Consider the following 20,527-nt stretch of genomic DNA (forward strand, 5'->3'; position numbering starts at 1 on the left):
GCAAAAAAAATTCTTCTTCTTTGTCTTTCGGCTGTTCCCGTTAGGGGTCGCCACAGCAGATCAATCGTTTCCATCTCACCCTGTCCTCTGTATCTTCCTCTGTCACACCAACCACCTGCATGTCCTCTCTCAGCACATCCATGAACCTCCTCTTTGGTCTCCCTCTTCTCCTCCTGCCTGGTGGCTCCATCCTCAGCATCCTTCTCCCTGTATACCCTGGGTCCCTCCTCTGCACATGTCCAAACCATCTCAATCTCGCCTCTCTGACTTTGTCTCCAAACTGTCCCACCTGAGCTGTCCCTCTGATATGTTCATTCCTAATCTTGTCCATTCTTGTCACTCCCAAAGAGAATCTCAACATCTTCAGCTCTGCCACCTCCAGCTCTGCCTCCTGTCTTTTTGTTAGTGCCACTGTCTCTAAACCATACAACATAGCTGGTCTCACTACTGTTTTGTAAACTTTCCCCTTCACTCTTGCTGATATTCTTCGGTCACAAATCACTCCTGCCACCTTTCTCCACCCACTCCACCCTGCCTGCACTCTCTTCTTCACCTCTCTACCACACTCTCCATTACTTTGAACAGTTGACCCCAAAATATTTAAACTCATCTACTTTCACCACTTCTACTCCTTGTAACTGCACTATTCCACTGGGCTCCCTCTCATTCACACACATGTACTCAGTCTTTCATTCCCCTTCTCTCCAAAGCATATCTCCACTTCTCCAGACTAGACTCAACTTGCTCTCTACTCTCACTACAGATCACAATGTCATCTGCAAACATCATAGTCCATGGGGACTCCTGTCTGATCTCATCTGTCAACCTGTCCATCACCACTGCAAACAAGAAAGGACTCAGAGCTGATCCTTGGTGTAATCCCACCTCCACCTTGAATGAGTCTGTCATTCCGACTGCGCATCTCACTGCTGTCACACTATTCTTGTACATGTCCTGCACTACCCTGCAGCCAGTACATTCTGAGTGCCGGTCCCAAGCCCGGATAAATGAGGAGGGTTGCGTCAGGAAGGACATCCGGCGTAAAACAAGCCAACCCAACTATGCAGACTCAGGACGCAAAAAAAATGAAACGTTTAATTTTTGTTTGCGCCCCTTGCACTGTTGTGGCGCCGAGCTGCATCGTCTCGGCACTAGGTTGCTTCCACGTGGCATCGTCATGACGACACATGACGCAACTGGGAGCAGCCCCGGTGTGAAAAGGGCTTAAGACAGAGAACCGGTGTGGAAGGGTGGGGGAGAAGGCTCTGCTCCGCTGACTGATCTGATGGAGTAACTCTGGCGCAGAGTGCCAGAGAGGGACTTTTCTTCAGCCACTACAAGGAATTAAAGTATGATTAATCCACTAATATGAACGTGTAAGACCTTATATTTACACTGTGTGTGAATTTACATCACATGAGGAGCGCAGCTTTCAGGAAATCAGTTGACAGCCAGTCAATTATAAATCTCTCACTAACATCCAGATCTGTTCCTAAATGTTTCAAGTCTGCAGTGATTAAACCATTACTTCAGAAAACCAGTCTTGACCCTGGTGTATTGAAGAATTATAGGCCGATATCAAATCTGTCATTTTGTTCTAAAATTCTGCAAAAAAGTGGTTTCATGGTAGCTTGTGGACCACCTTACTGAGAATAATCTTTTTGAGTCATTGCAGTCTGTTTTTAGAAAATATCATTCCACAGAGACGGCTCTCACTAAAGTAGTGAATGACCTGCGAGCAATGGGCTCGGACACCACTGCGGTTTTGGTGCTGTTGAATCTCAGAGCTGTGTTTGACACTGTGGATCAAAATATTTTACTCGATAGGCTGGAGAATCATTTTGGGATTACTGGAACTGCCCTGGCGTGGTTGATGTCATATCTGTCCAGTCGTTCTCATTGTGTTTTGTACAGTAACACTACCTCTGATCTTAGGGATAGTTTGGGGTTCCGCAGGGATCCGTTTTAGGCCCTCTGCTTTTTTCCCTTTATGTAGCACCCCTTGGGAATATACTGCGGCGTTTTGGGATTGCCTTTCACTGCTATGCTGATGATACTCAACTGTACATGCAACTGCTGGGAATCTTACTCACATAAAATCTTTAGAAAATTGCCTTACAGCAGTGACAAGTTGGATGTCTAGCAACTTCCTACTTTTAAACTCTGATAAGACTGAAGTGATGGTTCTTGGTCCAGCAAGACATCAGCATTAATTTGACCAGCTAGCACTTAGCTTAGGTTCGTGTGTTATACATCATACGGACAAAGTGAGGAACCTTGCAGTAATTCTTGATCCTACGTTGTCCTTTGACCTCCACATTAGAGATATTACGAGGACTGCTTTCTTCCATCTGCAAAATATAGCAAAGATTCGTCCTAGCCTGTCTATGGCTGATGCTGAGACTCTGATACATGCATTTATCTCCTCCAGATTGGACTATTGCAATGCTTTATTTACTGATCTACCGCAGTCCAGCACTAGGGGTCTTCAGCTGGTTCAAAATGCTGCTGTCAGACTTTGGACATGAAGCAGAAAGTTTGACCACATTACACCTGTGTTGACATCCCTTCATTGGCTTCCTGTCTCTTTGAGATCAGACTTTAAGGTGTTGTTACTGGCCTGTAAAATTGTTCACGGACTGGCGCTTCCCTACCTGGCCGACCTGGTTGAGCCCTATGTACCGGCTGGGCCTTGCGTTCGCAGGGCGCAGGACTGGTGTGTGTCCCTACGGTGAACAAAAAGTCGACGGGTCACAGAGCTTTTTCCTATCGTGCCCCGGCTCTGTGGAATGATCTGCCGGGCCACATACGACAGTCAGACCATTTTTGGAGATTTTTAAATCTAGATTGAAGACAGATCTTTTTTTCCCTATTTTGTTATTAGAATTTTATGTTATTGTGTTTTCTTTTCTTTTTTTTTTTACTTATTTATGTTTTTATTTTTATTTATTTTTTTTTTTTTGTAATCTTTCTGGTCTTGTTAGGAGAGACGGCATCCATCCCACTTTGGATGGAGCAGCTCTCATTTCTAGAAATCTGGCCAATTTTCTTAAATCCTCCAAACTCTGACTATCCAGGGTTGGGACCAGGAAGCAGAGTTGTAGTCTTACACACCTCTCTGCAGCTTCTCTCCCCCTGCCATCCCCTCATTACCCCATCCCCGTAGAGACGGTGCCTGCTCCCAGACCACCAATAACCAGCAAAAATCTATTTAAGCATAAAAATTCAAAAAGAAAAAATAATATAGCACCTTCAACTGCACCACAGACTAAAACAGTTAAATGTGGTATATTAAACATTAGGTCTCTCTCTTCTAAGTCCCTGTTAGTAAATGATATAATAATTGATCAACATATTGATTTATTCTGCCTTACAGAAACCTGGTTACAGCAGGATGAATATGTTAGTTTAAATGAGTCAACACCCCCGAGTCACACTAACTGCCAGAATGCTCGTAGCACGGGCCGAGGCGGAGGATTAGCAGCAGTCTTCCATTCCAGCTTATTAATTAATCAAAAACCCAGACAGAGCTTTAATTCATTTGAAAGCTTGACTCTTAGTCTTGTCCATCCAAATTGGAAGTCCCAAAAACCAGTTTTATTTGTTATTATCTATCGTCCACCTGGTCGTTACTGTGAGTTTCTCTGTGAATTTTCAGACCTTTTGTCTGACTTAGTGCTTAGTTCAGATAAGATAATTATAGTGGGCGATTTTAACATCCACACAGATGCTGAGAATGACAGCCTCAACACTGCATTTAATCTATTATTAGACTCAATTGGCTTTGCTCAATATGTAAATGAGTCCACCCACCACTTTAATCATATCTTAGATCTTGTTCTGACTTATGGTATGGAAACTGAAGACTTAACAGTATTCCCTGAAAACTCCCTTCTGTCTTATCATTTCTTAATAACATTTACATTTACTCTGATGGACTACCCAGCAGTGGGGAATAAGTTTCATTACACTAGAAGTCTTTCAGAAAGCGCTGTAACTAGGTTTAAGGATATGATTCCTTCTTTATGTTCTCTAATGCCATATGCCAACACAGTGCAGAGTAGCTACCTAAACTCTGTAAGTGAGATAGAGTATCTTGTCAATAGTTTTACATCCTCATTGAAGACAACTTTGGATGCTGTAGCTCCTCTGAAAAAGAGAGCTTTAAATCAGAAGTGCCTGACTCTGTGGTATAACTCACAAACTCGCAGCTTAAAGCAGATAACCCGTAAGTTGGAGAGGAAATGGCGTCTCACTAATTTAGAAGATCTTCACTTAGCCTGGAAAAAGAGTCTGTTGCTCCATAAAAAAAGCCCTCCGTAAAGCTAGGACATCTTACTACTCATCACTAATTGAAGAAAATAAGAACAACCCCAGGTTTCTTTTCAGCACTGTAGCCAGGCTGACAAAGAGTCAGAGCTCTATTGAGCCGAGTATTCCTTTAACTTTAACTAGTAATGACTTCATGACTTTCTTTGCTAATAAAATTTTAACTATTACAGAAAAAATTACTCATAACCATCCCAAAGACGTATCGTTATCTTTGGCTGCTTTCAGTGATGCCGGTATTTGGTTAGACTCTTTCTCTCAGATTGTTCTGTCTGATTTATTTTCATTAGTTACTTCATCCAAACCATCAACATGTCTATTAGACCCCATTCCTACCAGACTGCTCAAGGAAGCCCTACCATTATTTAATGCTTCGATCTTAAATATGATCAATCTATCTTTATTAGTTGACTATGTACCACAGGCTTTTAAGGTGGCAGTAATTAAACCATTACTTAAAAAGCCATCACTTGACCCAGCTATCTTAGCTAATTATAGGCCAATCTCCAACCTTCCTTTTCTCTCAAAAATTCTTGAAAGGGTAGTTGTAAAACAGCTAACTGATCATCTGCAGAGGAACGGTCTATTTGAAGAGTTTCAGTCAGGTTTTAGAATTCACCATAGTACAGAAACAGCATTAGTGAAGGTTACAAATGATCTTCTTATGGCCTCAGACAGTGGACTCATCTGTGTGCTTGTTCTGTTAGACCTCAGTGCTGCTTTTGATACTGTTGACCATAAAATTTTATTACAGAGATTAGAGCATGCCATAGGTATTAAAGGCACTGCGCTGCGGTGGTTTGAATCATATTTATCTAATAGATTACAGTTTGTTCATGTAAATGGGGAATCTTCTTCACAGACTAAGGTTAATTATGGAGTTCCACAAGGTTCTGTGCTAGGACCAATTTTATTCACTTTATACATGCTTCCCTTAGGCAGTATTATTAGACTGCATTGCTTAAATTTTCATTGTTACGCAGATGATACCCAGCTTTATCTATCCATGAAGTCAGAGGACACACACCAATTAGCTAAACTGCAGGATTGTCTTACAGACATAAAGACATGGATGACCTCTAATTTCCTGCTTTTAAACTCAGATAAAACTGAAGTTATTGTACTTGGCCCCACAAATCTTAGAAACATGGTGTCTAACCAGATCCTTACTCTGGATGGCATTACCCTGACCTCTAGTAATACTGTGAGAAATCTTGGAGTCATTTTTGATCAGGATATGTCATTCAAAGCGCATATTAAACAAATATGTAGGACTGCTTTTTGCATTTACGCAATATCTCTAAAATTAGAAAGGTCTTGTCTCAGAGTGATGCTGAAAAACTAATTCATGCATTTATTTCCTCTAGGCTGGACTATTGTAATTCATTGTTATCAGGTTGTCCTAAAAGTTCCCTGAAAAGCCTTCAGTTAATTCAAAATGCTGCAGCTAGAGTACTAACGGGGACTAGAAGGAGAGAGCATATCTCACCCATATTGGCCTCTCTTCATTGGCTTCCTGTTAATTCTAGAATAGAATTTAAAATTCTTCTTCTTACTTATAAGGTTTTGAATAATTAGGTCCCATCTTATCTTAGGGACCTCATAGTACCATATCACCCCAATAGAGCGCTTCACTCTCAGACAGCACGCTTACTTGTAGTTCCTAGGGTTTGTAAGAGTAGAATGGGAGGCAGAGCCTTCAGCTTTCAGGTTCCTCTCCTGTGGAACCAGCTCCCAATTCAGATCAGGGAGACAGACACCCTCTCTACTTTTAAGATTAGGCTTAAAACTTTCCTTTTTGCTAAAGCTTATAGTTAGGGCTGGATCAGGTGACCCTGAACCATCCCTTAGTTCCTGTTAAAAGGGAGTTTTTCCTTCCCACTGTCACCAAGTGCTTGCTCACAGGGGGTCGTTTTGACCGTTGGGGTTTTTACGTAATTATTGTATGGCCTTGCCTTACAATATAAAACGCCTTGGGGCAACTGTTTGTTGTGATTTGGCGCTGTATAAATAAAATTGATTGATTGATTGATTGATCTTTTAATTCATTTTGTTTTGCCTTTTTAAGTTGTGTTGTGTGAAGCGCCTTGAGGCGACCCCGTTATGAATTGCCACTATATAATTTAATATATTTGAATTTGACATCATCAGTTAACGTATTTGACTTATGAAAAGCCTGTAAAAATCCTTAAATTAGTCGCATCATTGTAAAAGCCGCAGTGTTCAAAGCGTGTGAAAAAAGTAGTGGCTTATAGTCTGTAAATTACAGTGCTTTTTTTTGTGTGTGTGTATTTTCCGTGTTCAGGTGAACCTGCTGGACGCCATGGAGACCATGGACCAGGGGACGTTTGAGTTCAGGTTTGGAGAGGAGCTGGTGTACACCACGCTGCTGAGTGATGGCCAAATGGTGGAGCTGCTGCCCGGCGGCAGTAACGTGGTGGTTCACTACGAGGACCGCATGGAGTTCATCCGCCTGGTGCAGAAAGCGCGGCTGGAGGAGAGCAAACAGCAGGTCTGGTTCCCGCTCTTAAAACTCAGCATGTCGTTTTCTGCTGTTGCAGTTTTGTGGTTGTTTTTCTCATTTGGTGTGTAACCTGTTTGAGGGGTGCAGATTGCAGCCATGCAGGCGGGGCTGCTGAAGGTGGTTCCTCAGGCAGTTCTGGACCTGCTCACTTGGCAAGAGGTGGAAAAGAAAGTGTGCGGAGACCCAGAGATCACTGTGGAAGCTCTGAAACGGCTCAGTAAGTCACCCAAATGGAATCCATTTATCCGCTGGAGGAATAAACACAAGCTTGATTTTTTTTGTTGTTGTTCTTTTTTTTTTTTTCTTCTTCTTTTTTTTTGGCTGTTGGTCCAAGTCCTTAAATTTGTCATTTACTGTTTAGAATTAAATGTTGTTCATTTTTTTGTTTTTTATTATTATTATTATTTTATGTATTTATTTAATATTTGGGGGGATGTCAGTCCTCGTCCTTAAATTTTGAGTATTTGCTGTTTAGAGTTGGATTTATTTAATTTAGATAAATTGTCTTTTTTCCTGTCTTGCGTTAAACGCTTTGGAACACAAACAAACCAAAGTGTGTTTTATATATTTGAGTGACTCGGCTGCTCAGTCTCTGTTTTATGCCTTCAGCTCGTTACGAAGACCTGGAACAAAGTGACCTGAGGGTGCAGCACCTGTGGGAAGCCCTAACAAACTTCACCAATGGTCAGTTTTCTGTTTGTTACAGAACGTTAATCAAAGCTCGATGTTGCCACCTTGTGGCCAAAGTAAAACCTTTTTACATTTTACTTATTTTGGTTTCAGTTTTATTTGCTCCCCGTTTCCCTTATAATACACAAAAGCCAACAGGGCAGTTAAGTTATAATGACGATTGGAAAAGTCAAGTCATGACTGGGAATGTGTGCTGGTTGATGCAGTGCTGCGCTGCTTTCATGACACTGCGGGACCGCCTCAGGTCACATATGTTGACCCAAAAGGTGTAGTAGGTTGAAGCTGCAGCTTATTGTGTCTACATTTTTGACACAACATATTCTTACTGTCAACTCGTTTTCTGTTCGTCTCTGAAATACTGTGAATATTGTTGAATGTGAAGTATTTTTCCCACCATTTTCAACGCTCTAACCTTTAACAATTTTATTTATTTTTTTTTTTTTAAGTTTTGACTTTAGAGTATATTCGAAACCGACACACGTGGTCAAGGTCTTTGCTGATTGTTGGAACGTCTTTATCATGCTGATTTGACATTTACAACCAAACAAATGATGATGTGTTTTCTGACTTTGAACAGTTGGTTTGTTTATTTCTCTGTCTGCTGAACCACTCCTCTGCTTTACCTTTAACCAGCAACATTATATCAGGCTAAAACAGTTTGTCGAGTAATAATTTGGGTGGTCAAGAGAAAAATAGCGACTGTCTATTTGGAACATTAATCAATCATTTGGGACAGTATGGAGCCTGGATCCTGTCAGTGTTGTAATTAAGTTTACAATTAATCAAATTGCTTATGATTATTAAAAAAATAATAATCAGAAAATAATAAAAACAAAGCCATGAGAAAACAATTATGTGTTCTTCATCTATGTGGAAATACTTTCAATATTTTGCTTTTAAAACAAACTTAATTACTTCCGCCAAGGATGCAATAAAATCATCGGCGTTTGTTTATTTATTTATTTGTCTGTCTGCCTGTTAGCAGGATTATGTCAAAACTACTTCACGGATTCTTGCCATATTTGCACCACAGATAGATACTAGGGCATGGAAGACTCCATTAAATTTTGGAGGGGATTCTGGCGCAGGATTTCACTTTATATAGGCTTTTAAGGATTACCGGTATGCCAAAATTACTTCACAGATTCTCACCATATTTGCACCACAGATCAATATTAGGGCATGAAAGAGTCCATTGAGTTTTGGAGCTGATCTGGATCTGGATTGGTGGGCATCATAAATCTCTGATTGCTCTTGTTTAAATTTTTAACTTAATTACACTTTCACCTTAATATGGTTAACGCACTCACACTTCTTATGTTTTATCTTTAATTTTAGAAAAAAAAGTATTTGAAATGGAATAAACAAATTAAAATGTGTGAAATACCAAATGTTCCAATACTTTTGAGGGCAGTTGAGAAACACTGAGGAGCAGCATCTTACTTCTTATATATAGTTCAGCAGATAAGAGAATATTTAGAGTGGAATCCTGCAAACATCAAATTTGGCACAAAAGTGATATTAATCAAGATGCTCTAATCATATAGAAAACTACACCACATTATTTGTCTGATCATAACGATTCCCAAAAGGTATAGTTTGGACTATCTGTGACTGAATGTTATGGAGTTATATTGCCTACTTTTATGATTAAAGCTTTGTGGAGGCTTCAGAAAATTTTGAAATATCAAAGCGGCCATGGAGTTCTTAAGTTTGGGGATTCTTGTTTTAGGTTAGTGCTTAAAAAAACCATAGCAAAGGTTTACTTATTTATGTTTCTTTCATACCTACTATCAAGCTTTGCTAATCTTAGGGTCCCTTCACACATAGTACAAATGTGGTCAAAGTGCGCATGAAGCAGGAATTGTATGCAATATGTGTAAAATCATAGCGTTAGCTGCCTCTAATGCCTCATACACCTGTTGCTACAACAGTAGCAGCTGTGGAGATCTGTGGTTCTGGATGTCCCAGCTGGGGAACACGTACCATGTTTGGATGGACATGAACTAACAGCTGTCCACTGTGATGCGCGTGTGTCTGCTTGCTGTCCTCACGTGGACATACATAGAAACATATAATATTGTTGCAGTGGGCTGCGCGTGCACATTGACTGGCTACCCCAGGTGAAACGGACCGCCAGATCATAACACGCAGTGGACGGTCTAACTGTCACGTCACCCACGTGAACTCTATTCCACATGACACGGTGTCTGTCCCACGGCGCGCCGTCCACAAGACGCACTTGTCAGGCAGGACACGTGCACGGGGCCTGCTGGTGTGTCCAGCTGGCTCCACCAGTAGATGTGGACATAAGAGCGCCCTGCTTCTCATTCACATCATTTCATGACTATATGTCTGTGACCATGGGTCATCTACAGAGGAACAGACGGATCATACTTGTATTGTCCGCTTGATAAGAGTGATTCGATAAAATGCGGTGTTTTTATATGGTGTGTGGTTTTATTTTTTCTTAAATACGTCCATGTCCTTCTTGATATCAGGCATTTTCTCGCACCTTTTACAGGACAGTGATGGTAGTGCAGTTGTAAAGCTTCTGGCTAGCAATCAGAGCTTTTGGAAATTGCAGGTTCAAATTCCGTGGGTGGCATGTATTTATTTATTTATTTTTATTTTCACAGCAGCTGTGCGATGTGGTTACACATGCTGCAGCTGCTCACACTGTGTTCCCATTTGCACGACACCGTCGCAGCGGCATCATTCATGCCTGCCCATCGGCTCGATGATTTCATGGTTCGCTCATACGAGCTGTTCTGCCATGATTCGCCCTGAGTTGTACTTATTTGTACAATGTGTGAAGGGGCCCTTAGTTTTGATATCAGTTTAAATTGTCTTTCGGTTTTGGGTTGTCGCTCACACAAAAACCAAATTTTGTTTAAAGAATTATTGCACACTTTCTGTAAATCCTATAAACTTCATTTCACTTCTCAAATATCACTGTGTTTGTCTGCTATATGATATATTTAACTGAAATTGCTGATCCAAATAACCAATGATTTATAAAGGAAAATCATGGAAATCATCAGGGGTGCCTAAACTTTTATATACAACTGTATCCATCATGGGAGGAAAAGTGGAAAGTCCCTCACAAGAAATACCTGTTTCCTCCATTTGCTTTTCTAAATTCATCATTCATGAGGTTTCAGTGGCAGTGCACAGAGTGACAATGTGCTCTGTCTGTCAAAGCTGCAGGCAAAGAGGAAGAGAGAGACAGACCCATGTGACCTTCTTTGCTCTCTAGGGTTGGCTGTGAGGCAGAGATTGTCTAGAACAGTGAGTGAAACTAGAGGTGACACTGTAGTTTCAGGAAGTGGTTGAATGAAGTCTCTGTGATGTTCCGTCACTGATTTTATTCTTGGAAACATGAGTCGCGTCCATTGCCCTCAGAGGGTTAAATGACATTTTATAGAGCAGTCAGTTTACTAACACAAATAATCATGGTTTGTGTTTTCAGAGGATCGTAGCCGATTTCTGAGGTTTGTAACCGGCAGGTGTCGTCTGCCTGCACCGATCTACATCTTTCCAGACAAACACGGGTGAGTGAACGTGTGTGAGAGTTGCTGTATTTTTATTTTTTATTGATTTATTTAGATTATAAGGTGTTAAAATGTGTTTGTGTTTCTGTTTGTAGCTCTGAAACCACAGATGCTCTTCCACAGTCCTCCACATGTTCCAGCACTCTTTATCTACCAAACTATCCAAGGTATGCTCACATTCTGTGTCTCTGCTCATTATAGAGTTGATTCTTAACGTGAAATTGTGTTTTTAATGTTGTATAACATTCATAATCACTTCTAATCGTGTCCAAAGCAGATAACTCCCCCCCCCTTCATTTTTCTGCAGTGCAAAGGTTTGTGAGGAGAAACTGCGTTATGCGGCATACAACTGCGTGGCCATCGACACGGACATGAGTCCATGGGAGGAGTGACGTCTCCGCTCAGCTCTGCGCACAATACAAACAAACAATAAATAAATCATGAATGAGTGCTTTTCGTCTGCTATCTTGTGTCCAATAAGCTGCCAGCTGTACATAATAAATGATTATATGGAAACACAGGAGTTTTTATTTCTTCATTTTTTTGCATGAAAAATTCTTCCTCTCACAAACTTGATAGTTGATATTAACTACGTTTGATGCATGGCTTTGTTCTTTTGTGTGTGTGTGTGTGTGTGTGTGTGTGTGTGTGTGTGTGTGTGTGTGTGTGTGTGTGTGTGTGTGTGTGTGTGTGTGTGTGTGTGTGTGTGTGTGTGTGTGTGTGTGTGTGTGTGTGTGTGTGTGTGTGTGTGTGTGTGTGTGTGTGTTAATCTGGATGAATGTTCTGCTTCTTTAAGTTTGTAAACACTGAGAAATGTTGCAGATCCAGGACTCGGCAGAGGTATGCACTCTGAGTGCAGCTGTGTTTGGGACCGTTTTTGTCCTGTGACATGGCAGTAATGATCATTTATGTACAGGATTTAAAATATGAATGCAAATGGATTATTTAATATGCTGAGAATATATACAAAAATGTTCAACATCATAATATTTTATATAATAATAATAAAAAAAATATGTCCAAGTCGCTTTTTCTACTACTTGGACAAATCAGAGGGTGGATACATAAACATTTCTGAGTCACTAAATATGTTTTTGACTTTGCGTGAATCAGTACAAGAACAAGACGAGTGAGGGAAGCCACTGAGACACTGGGCACAGTGACACTTTTTGTCTTGTCCCCAATTACACCACTTCATGGTGGACTGGAGCAGAGCAAGAATTTTAAAATAATCTAGGTTTGAGTCTCCTACATACTGTTTGGGAAATCAGCAGAAATTTCATATCTTTTGAAGACGATCCTCTGCTGTTCAGCTCCATGGTGGAGCTGTAACTGGTGACACAAGAAAAGTTGCACGAAGTACAGTTTCTCCAGTCACAGCCACAGAATCCTCTATAACTCCTGGGTAGTTGCTGTGGAGGTTTCCCTCAGCAGCCTCCTGCACTCCAGACATATTTACTATAGAGCACTATACTGTTGGCATGAACTTAATAATTGATCTAAATGGCTTTGTTAATTTTATTTATGTAAAGATTTATGGAGTGAGGGGGTCCCTTCTCAGGGCCATCCAATCTGTACTCACGAAGTAAGAGCTGTGTTCGGTGCTCGGCATTAGTTGGACTCGTTTCTAGTGTGGGTTGGCCTCCGCCAGGGCTGCACCTTGTCACAAATCCTGTTTGTGATGTTCATGGATAGGACATCGATGCGTAGTCGGGGGAGGAGGGTTTCCTGTTTGGTGGGCTCAGGGTTTCATCACTGCTTTTTGCAGATGATGTGGTCCTGTTGGCTTCATTGGCCTGATTGCATCGGTTCATAGCTGTGTGAAGTGGCTGGGATGAGGAGCAGCACCTCTAAATCTGAGACCATGGTGCTCAGCAAGAAACCGATGGATTGCCTACTCCGGGTAGGGAATGCGGCCTTGTCCCAAGTGAAGGAGTTCAAGTACCTCGGGATCTTGTTCACGAGTGAGGGGACAATGAAGCGTGAGATTGGCCAGCAAATTGGTGCAGGTGGGGTGGTGTTGCATTCACGCTACCGTACTGATGTGACGAAAAGGGAGCTGAGCCAAAGGGTGAAGCTCTCGATCTACTGGTCAATCTTCATTCCTTCTCTCACCTATGATGGTCATATTGGTTCATGACCGAAAGAACTAGATCGCAGGTACAAGTGGCTGAAATGGGTTTACTCAGGATGGTGGCTAGTGTCTCCCTTGGAGATAGGGTGAGAAGTTCGGTCATCCGTGGGGAGCTCGGAGTAGAGACACTGCTCCTTCATGTTGAAAGGGGCCAGTTGAGGTGGTTTGGGCATCTGGTAAGGATGCCCCCTGGGTGCCTCCCTAGGGAGGTGTTCCAAAAATCTATTTAAGCATAAAAATTCAAAAAGAAAAAATAATATAGCACCTTCAATTGCACCACAGACTAAAACAGTTAAATGTGGTCTATTAAACATTAGGTCTCTCTCTTCTAAGTCCCTGTTGGTAAATGATATAATAATTGATCAACGTATTGATTTATTCTGCCTAACAGAAACCTGGTTACAGCAGGATGAATATGTTAGTTTAAATGAGTCAACACCCCCGAGTCACACTAACTGTCAGAATGCTCGTAGCACGGGCCGTGGCGGAGGATTAGCAGCAATCTTCCATTCCAGCTTATTAATTAATCAAAAACCTAGACAGAGCTTTAATTCATTTGAAAGCTTGTCTCTTAGTCTTGTCCATCCAAATTGGAAGTCCCAAAAACCAGTTTTATTTGTTATTATCTATCGTCCACCTGGTCGTTACTGTGAGTTTCTCTGTGAATTTTCAGACCTTTTGTCTGACTTAGTGCTTAGCTCAGATAAGATAATTATAGTGGGCGATTTTAATATCCACACAGATGCTGAGAATGACAGCCTCAACACTGCATTTAATCTATTATTAGACTCTATCGGCTTTGCTCAAAAAGTAAATGAGTCCACCCACCACTTTAATCATATCTTAGATCTTGTTCTGACTTATGGTATGGAAATAGAAGATTTAACAGTATTCCCTGAAAACTCCCTTCTGTCTGATCATTTTTAATAACATTTACATTTACCCTGATGGACTACCCTGCAGTGGGGAATAAGTTTCATTACACTAGAAGTCTTTCAGAAAGCGCTGTAACTAGGTTTAAGGATATGATTCCTTCGTTATGTTCTCTAATGTCATATACCAACACAGAGCAGAGTAGCTACCTAAACTCTGTAAGGGAGTTAGAGTATCTCGTCAATAGTTTTACATCCTCTTTGAAGACAACTTTGGATGCTGTAGCTCCTCTGAAAAAGAGAGCTTTAAATCAGAAGTGTCTGACTCCGTGGTATAACTCACAAACTCGTAGCTTAAAGCAGATAACCCGTAAGTTGGAGAGGAAATGGCGTCTCACTAACTTAGAAGATCTTCACTTAGCCTGGAAAAAGAGTTTGTTGCTCTATAAAAAAGCCCTCCGTAAAGCTAGGACATCTTTCTACTCATCACTAATTGAAGAAAATAAGAATAACCTCAGGTTTCTTTTCAGCACTGTAGCTAGGCTGACAAAGAGTCAGAGCTCTATTGAGCTGAGTATTCCATTAACTTTAACTAGTAATGACTTCATGACTTTCTTTGCTAACAAAATTTTGACTATTAGAGAAAAAATTATTCATAACCATCCCAAAGATGTATCGTTATCTTTGGCTGCTTTCAGTGATGCCGGTATTTGGTTAGACTCTTTCTCTCCGGTTGTTCTGTCTGAGTTATTTTCATTGGTTGCTTCGTCCAAACCATCGGCATGTTTATTGGACCCCATTCCTGCCAGGCTGCTCAAGGAAGTCCTACCATTATTTAATGCTTCAATCTTAAATATGATCAATCTATCTTTGTTAGTTGGTTATGTACCACAGGCCTTTAAGGTGGCAGTAATTAAACCATTACTTAAAAAGCCATCACTTGACCCAGCTATCTTAGCTAATTATAGGCCAATTTCCAACCTTCCTTTTCTCTCAAAGATTCTTGAGAGGGTAGTTGTAAAACAGTTAACTGATCACCTGCAGAGGAATGGTCTATTTGAAGAGTTTCAGTCAGGTTTTAGAATTCATCATAGTACAGAAACAGCATTAGTGAAGGTTACAAATGATCTTCTTATGGCTTCGGACAGTGGACTTATCTCTGTGCTTGTTCTGTTGGACCTCAGTGCTGCTTTTGATACTGTTGACCATAAAATTTATTACAGAGATTAGAGCATGTCATAGGTATTAAAGGCACTGCGCTGCGGTGGTTTGAATCATATTTGTCTAATAGATTACAGTTTGTTCATGTAAATGGGGAATCTTCTTCACAGACTAAAGTTAATTATGGAGTTCCACAAGGTTCTGTGCTAGGACCAATTTTATTCACTTTATACATGCTTCCCTTAGGCAGTATTATTAGACGGTATTGCTTAAATTTTCATTGTTACGCAGATGATACCCAGCTTTATCTATCCATGAAGCCAGAGGATACACACCAATTAGCTAAACTGCAGGATTGTCTTACAAACATAAAGACATGGATGACCTCTAATTTCCTGCTTTTAAACTCAGATAAAACTGAAGTTATTGTACTTGGCCCCACAAATCTTAGAAGCATGGTGTCTAACCAGATCGTTACTCTGGATGGCATTTCCCTGATCTCTAGTAATACTGTGAGAAATCTTGGAGTCATTTTTGATCAGGATATGTCATTCAAAGCGCATATTAAACAAATATGTAGGACTGCCTTTTTGCATTTACGCAATATCTCTAAAATCAGAAAGGTCTTGTCTCAGAGTGATGCTGAAAAACTAATTCATGCATTTATTTCCTCTAGGCTGGACTATTGTAATTCATTATTATCAGGTTGTCCTAAAAGTTCCCTAAAAAGCCTTCAGTTGGTTCAGAATGCTGCAGCTAGAGTACTGACGGGGACTAGCAGGAGAGAGCATATCTCACCCATATTGGCCTCTCTTCATTGGCTTCCTGTTAATTCTAGAATAGAATTTAAAATTCTTCTTCTTACTTATAAGGTTTTGAATAATCAGGTCCCATCTTATCTTAGGGACCTCGTAGTACCATATTACCCCATTAGAGCGCTTCGCTCTCAGACTGCGGGCTTACTTGTAGTTCCTAGGGTTTGTAAGAGTAGAACGGGAGGCAGAGCCTTCAGCTTTCAGGCTCCTCTCCTGTGTAACCAGCTCCCAATTCAGATCAGGGAGACAGATACCCTCTCTACTTTTAAGATTAGGCTTAAAACTTTCCTTTTCGCTAAGGCTTATAGTTAGGGCTGGATCGGGTGACCCTGGACCATCCCTTGGTTATGCTGCTTTAGACGTAGATTGTGGGGGGGTTTCCCATGATGCACTGTTTCTTTCTCTTTTTGCTCCGTATGCATCACTCTGCATTTAATCATTAGTGATCGATCTCTGCCCCCCTTCACAGCATGTCTTTTTCCTGGTTTTTTCCCTCAGCCCCAACCAGTCTCAGCAGAAGACTGCCCCTCCCTGAGCCTGGTTCTGCTGGAGGTTTCTTCCTGTTAAAAGGGAGTTTTTCCTTCCCACTGTGGCCAAGTGCTTGCTCATAGGGGGTCGTTTTGACCGTTGGGGTTTTTCATAATTATTGTATGGCCTTGCCTTACAATATGGAGCGCCTTGGGGCAACTGTTTGTTGTGATTTGGCGCTATAGAAGAAAAAAGTTGATTGATTGATTGATTCATCTGGGAGGAGACCCCGGGGAAGACCCAGGACTAGGTGGAGAGATTATATCTCCACACTGGCCTGGGAACGCCTCAGGATCCCCCAGTCAGAGGTGGTCAGTGTGGCCCAGGAAAGTGAAGTCTGGGGTCCCCTGCTGGAGTTGTTGCCCCCGCCACTCGATCCCGGATAAGCGATTGAAGATGAGTAAGTTATTTGCATTTTGCACTATCGAAATTGCGTAATTTTTTTTAAATATAATGAAGCATGGAGATTTTTAAAAAATTTGATGTTACATTTTTAAATGTTAGCCCAAGGATTCTCAGACTTATTGATGCAACTGTGTGTATGTGTTAAATCCTAAATTGTCGATTGTAGTTTTTGTGTTTAATTCTGTTTTATGGTGGTTGGTTGTGTGTGTGTGTGTGTGTGTGTGTGTGTGTGTGTGTGTGTGTGTGTGTGTGTGTGTGTGTGCGCGTGTGTGTGCGTGTGTGCGCGTGTGTGTGCGTGTGCGTGTGTGTGAGAGAGAATTCTGTTATCGCAGATTCTCGCGAGAGCATGCGTCTTGAATCCTACCCATGAGCCTTTGCGGTTCCTCTTTCTAGCCGGCGCCTGAGAATGGGTATGTGTTTTCACGCTGGGCTCGGAGATGCAATCCTTATCCATCTGACGTGTTATCGACGGACTTTTCCAATAATGGCTTGCCTCAATGAAGCTAAATGTTGTCTGAATAGATCAGGGTAAAATGTATCGACTACAGGCAGTTTTTCTTACCGGAATATAATTTTCTTTAAAAGGTTGTGAGAATGTTCCAAGATGGCAGCTCTATTTGGCCATGTAGCTGCTGGTGCTAAACTCCACGCTGCACTTTACGCTGTTTGCGGTTCTTTTCCAAAATATTTCTTGAGAGCTGCGTAGATTGTTCTCAAACAGGTGTGAGCTAGTGTTTCTATGATTTTAATCGGTTAACGCTGACCGAGTGGGGATGCTAGCTAACGTTAGCATGATGCTCGTTGCCGTCATGTGTTACTGAAAATAAATATTTTAATATTTCGGAGACTAGCTTAAATAGTCAAATACGTTACGATGTTTGTAGGACAGTTTCCATCACTATAAAAACAGTACACGGAACTGCAGCGTGGCCACCAGTCATTGAGATTTTAGCTTTTCCGTTTTGTTTACTGATCATCAGAATATACTTTATTCTTCTTCTTGATGTTGTTTAATGACTTTAAAAGACGCTTGAGCGACATGATGAAATCCTACATGCAGAGTCCAGATGAATGATGCGGACACTTGAACCTTGGAGAACTGATTCTGCTCAAGCATCCATCATATGTTGTTGTTGGTGATGTTTCCTGCTTTAGTGTTAACTCCTGGTTTCTTCAGGTATCTCCAGGGACAACTGGCATAAACGCCGCAAGACAGGCGGTAAACGTAAGCCCTACCACAAGAAAAGGAAGTATGAGCTCGGCCGCCCTCCAGCAAACACAAAGGTACATAAAAATAGGTGACAACCGGCTCAAAGTATATGGCGTGGCTGATGAAAATCTGACCTTAGGTGGGTCTATTTTGGACCGTTTTGGTTCAAAGCGTTGGACCTATCAATGTTAGGACTTGTCATAGTTACACTGACACGCTTTTTAGTGGTTGTTATTGTTCTTGTTTTGAAGCTTAGGTTCAATTATTGTATATATAATTGATTCTAAACGATTGAAAACAGTAACCTGAGTGCAATCATGACCCACTTTTTTTTATTGTTAAAGATTGGACCTCGTCGCATTCACACTGTGAGAGTTCGTGGTGGAAACAAAAAGTACCGTGCTCTAAGGCTGGATGTGGGGAACTTCTCTTGGGGATCTGAGTGTAAGTTTCCTGATGTCTGTTGAGAATTCTAAAACTTTGCATCCCATGAAGTCACTGTAGTTTAAAGGCCTCTTTTGCCAAATTCACTGTATTTCTCATTGTGATGACAGGTCTGATTTTAATGGTTCTAGCAATAAGCCAATATCAAGTTTATCGGTGCGCATGCGCGGAGACCTTGCTAACACTTCCAGTTCACAGGTCAATGCATACATGCCAACACTGCTAAGAGGACACTTTTGGAAGCAACACAACGGCTTAAAGAGCCAAAATTAGTTGCACTGTGGACAAAAACAGTATGTAAGCAGTTCAAAAGTCCATATTTTTCATGAATTTGTTTTGCTTGTGAACACAAAGGTGAGCATTTAGTTACATTGGTGGTATTTACCCAGCAGCCCCTGCGGCACTTAAACTCAAAACTGGCAATAATAACAGCTTTTTAAAAATAAAAAAAATCAGTGCGTGTCAGCATGGAGGTGAATTTAGTTATATACATAATAGTTTGTATGTGATGTGTGTTGTCCACACAAGATTGAAAGATTGTGTGCCAGTGCAGGGATCAAATTCATGCAGGTGTTTAGATGGCTTAAGCTTTATGCGCATGCTCGACATAGTCTTCAGTTTTTGGGAGGTTACAGTGCCACATACAGGCCTGGCATATACGCTGCATAGTTTTCAGTGTTTTGGTGTATGTGCAGACATTACTTGAAACTTCTGTGTTTTTGAAAACGGCAACAGTTCCCTTTCCGTGTGGACAACATATTAATCAATATTAGCTTAAGAAACCTGTTCTCATCTGTTTGCTTGACTGATCGAGTTGTGTCTGTATACTGATTAGCCCCTGTGGTGAAATACCTGCCTTCCCAACCTCTAGAAAAGTGCTTCTGAGTGTCAGTATGACTGCCTTACTCTTCCCATTGTTTTTGCTGATGTGTGCAACCTGGCACGTAAAACATCTCTGGAGCAGTGCAGGAATAGATGCTCATTTTGTCGGTCATGCGTTGTTCGGCCACGTTTTGCCGTTTGGTAATGACAATTGCCTGGCTATTTGACAAAGATGAGCAGCTCCAAGACATGATCCGATCGCAATCGCTCATATTGTTTGTTGCAGTATTACAAAGTAGCAAAGAAAATGAGCTTTTTTATAGTACAGTATGCTTATGTTCCTATAATGACACATCCTCCTGTAATCCGTCACAGCCGTGCTCTTTGCTGTTTAGTATATATTGTAAACACAATACAGCAGCACTTGCAGTTTGCGGTGTGTCGGCTTTAGCCTGCAGATTTGACTGCTGCTGTGGAAATATATTCCGGTGCCGCCAACCGAATGCCCCCCCCCCCCCCCCCCAAAGATTGGTCCACCCTGCCTTCCCTGCGCTGCATCATTTGGGACCACAGCAGCACGTCTGAGTCTGACTCTGCACCCAAAGCTATCAAAGGGAATAATGTGATTATTAACCATCAGCTGACAAAGTAAAAACCTCTTAAATCATTCTAAAGTCAGTTTTAAGCAGAAACAAGGCAATAATTGCCTCATTTTGCTACTGATGCACTGAAATGATGTAGGCACAGCAGCACGTCTGACACAAAATAATGCTGAATTTATGTGGAAATGATTGTTGTACAACCCCCTGGCAAAAATTATGGAATCACCGGCCTCGGAGGATGTTCATTCTGTTGTTTAATTTTGTAGAAAAAAAGCAGATCACAGACATGACACAAAACTAAAGTCATTTCAATGGCAACTTTCTGGCTTTAAGAAACACTATAAGAAATCAAGAAAAAAAGATTGTGGCAGTCAGTAACGGTTACTTTTTAGACCAAGCAAAGAAAAAAATATGGACTCAATTCTGAGGAATAAATT

The 20,527-nt window shown here is 41.2% G+C and overlaps 2 protein-coding genes and 1 non-coding gene across 4 annotated transcripts in view; all 3 read left to right on the forward strand.

The window, feature by feature from the left end:
- The window catches only part of hectd3 (HECT domain containing 3), a 50,759-nt gene extending 39,144 nt beyond the window's left edge, over positions 1-11,615 (forward strand). The window contains exons 15-20 of one of the 2 annotated variants that reach the window (XM_034182452.1): positions 6,635-6,841; positions 6,941-7,070; positions 7,463-7,537; positions 11,016-11,097; positions 11,190-11,264; positions 11,405-11,615. In XM_034182452.1, coding sequence (XP_034038343.1) covers positions 6,635-6,841; positions 6,941-7,070; positions 7,463-7,537; positions 11,016-11,097; positions 11,190-11,264; positions 11,405-11,489 — 654 coding nt within the window. In that variant the 3' untranslated portion in view covers positions 11,490-11,615. The remainder of the gene's footprint in view (positions 1-6,634; positions 6,842-6,940; positions 7,071-7,462; positions 7,538-11,015; positions 11,098-11,189; positions 11,265-11,404) is intronic. The other variant, XM_034182453.1, reaches the window with a different exon arrangement.
- rps8a (ribosomal protein S8a) overlaps positions 11,032-20,527 on the forward strand; it is a 29,958-nt gene continuing 20,462 nt past the window's right edge. The window contains 4 exon segments of the mRNA XM_034182454.1: positions 11,032-11,037; positions 17,418-17,422; positions 18,190-18,296; positions 18,567-18,666. Of these exon segments, the coding sequence (XP_034038345.1) occupies positions 17,419-17,422; positions 18,190-18,296; positions 18,567-18,666 (211 nt within the window). The 5' untranslated portion in view covers positions 11,032-11,037; position 17,418.
- LOC117522735 lies at positions 18,334-18,441 on the forward strand. The gene has a single exon (XR_004564315.1). It is a non-coding gene; the product is annotated as a small nucleolar RNA SNORD46 (small nucleolar RNA).

Source organism: Thalassophryne amazonica, chromosome 12 (assembly GCF_902500255.1).
Source record: "Thalassophryne amazonica chromosome 12, fThaAma1.1, whole genome shotgun sequence".
Classification (NCBI taxonomy): Eukaryota; Metazoa; Chordata; class Actinopteri; order Batrachoidiformes; family Batrachoididae; genus Thalassophryne; species Thalassophryne amazonica.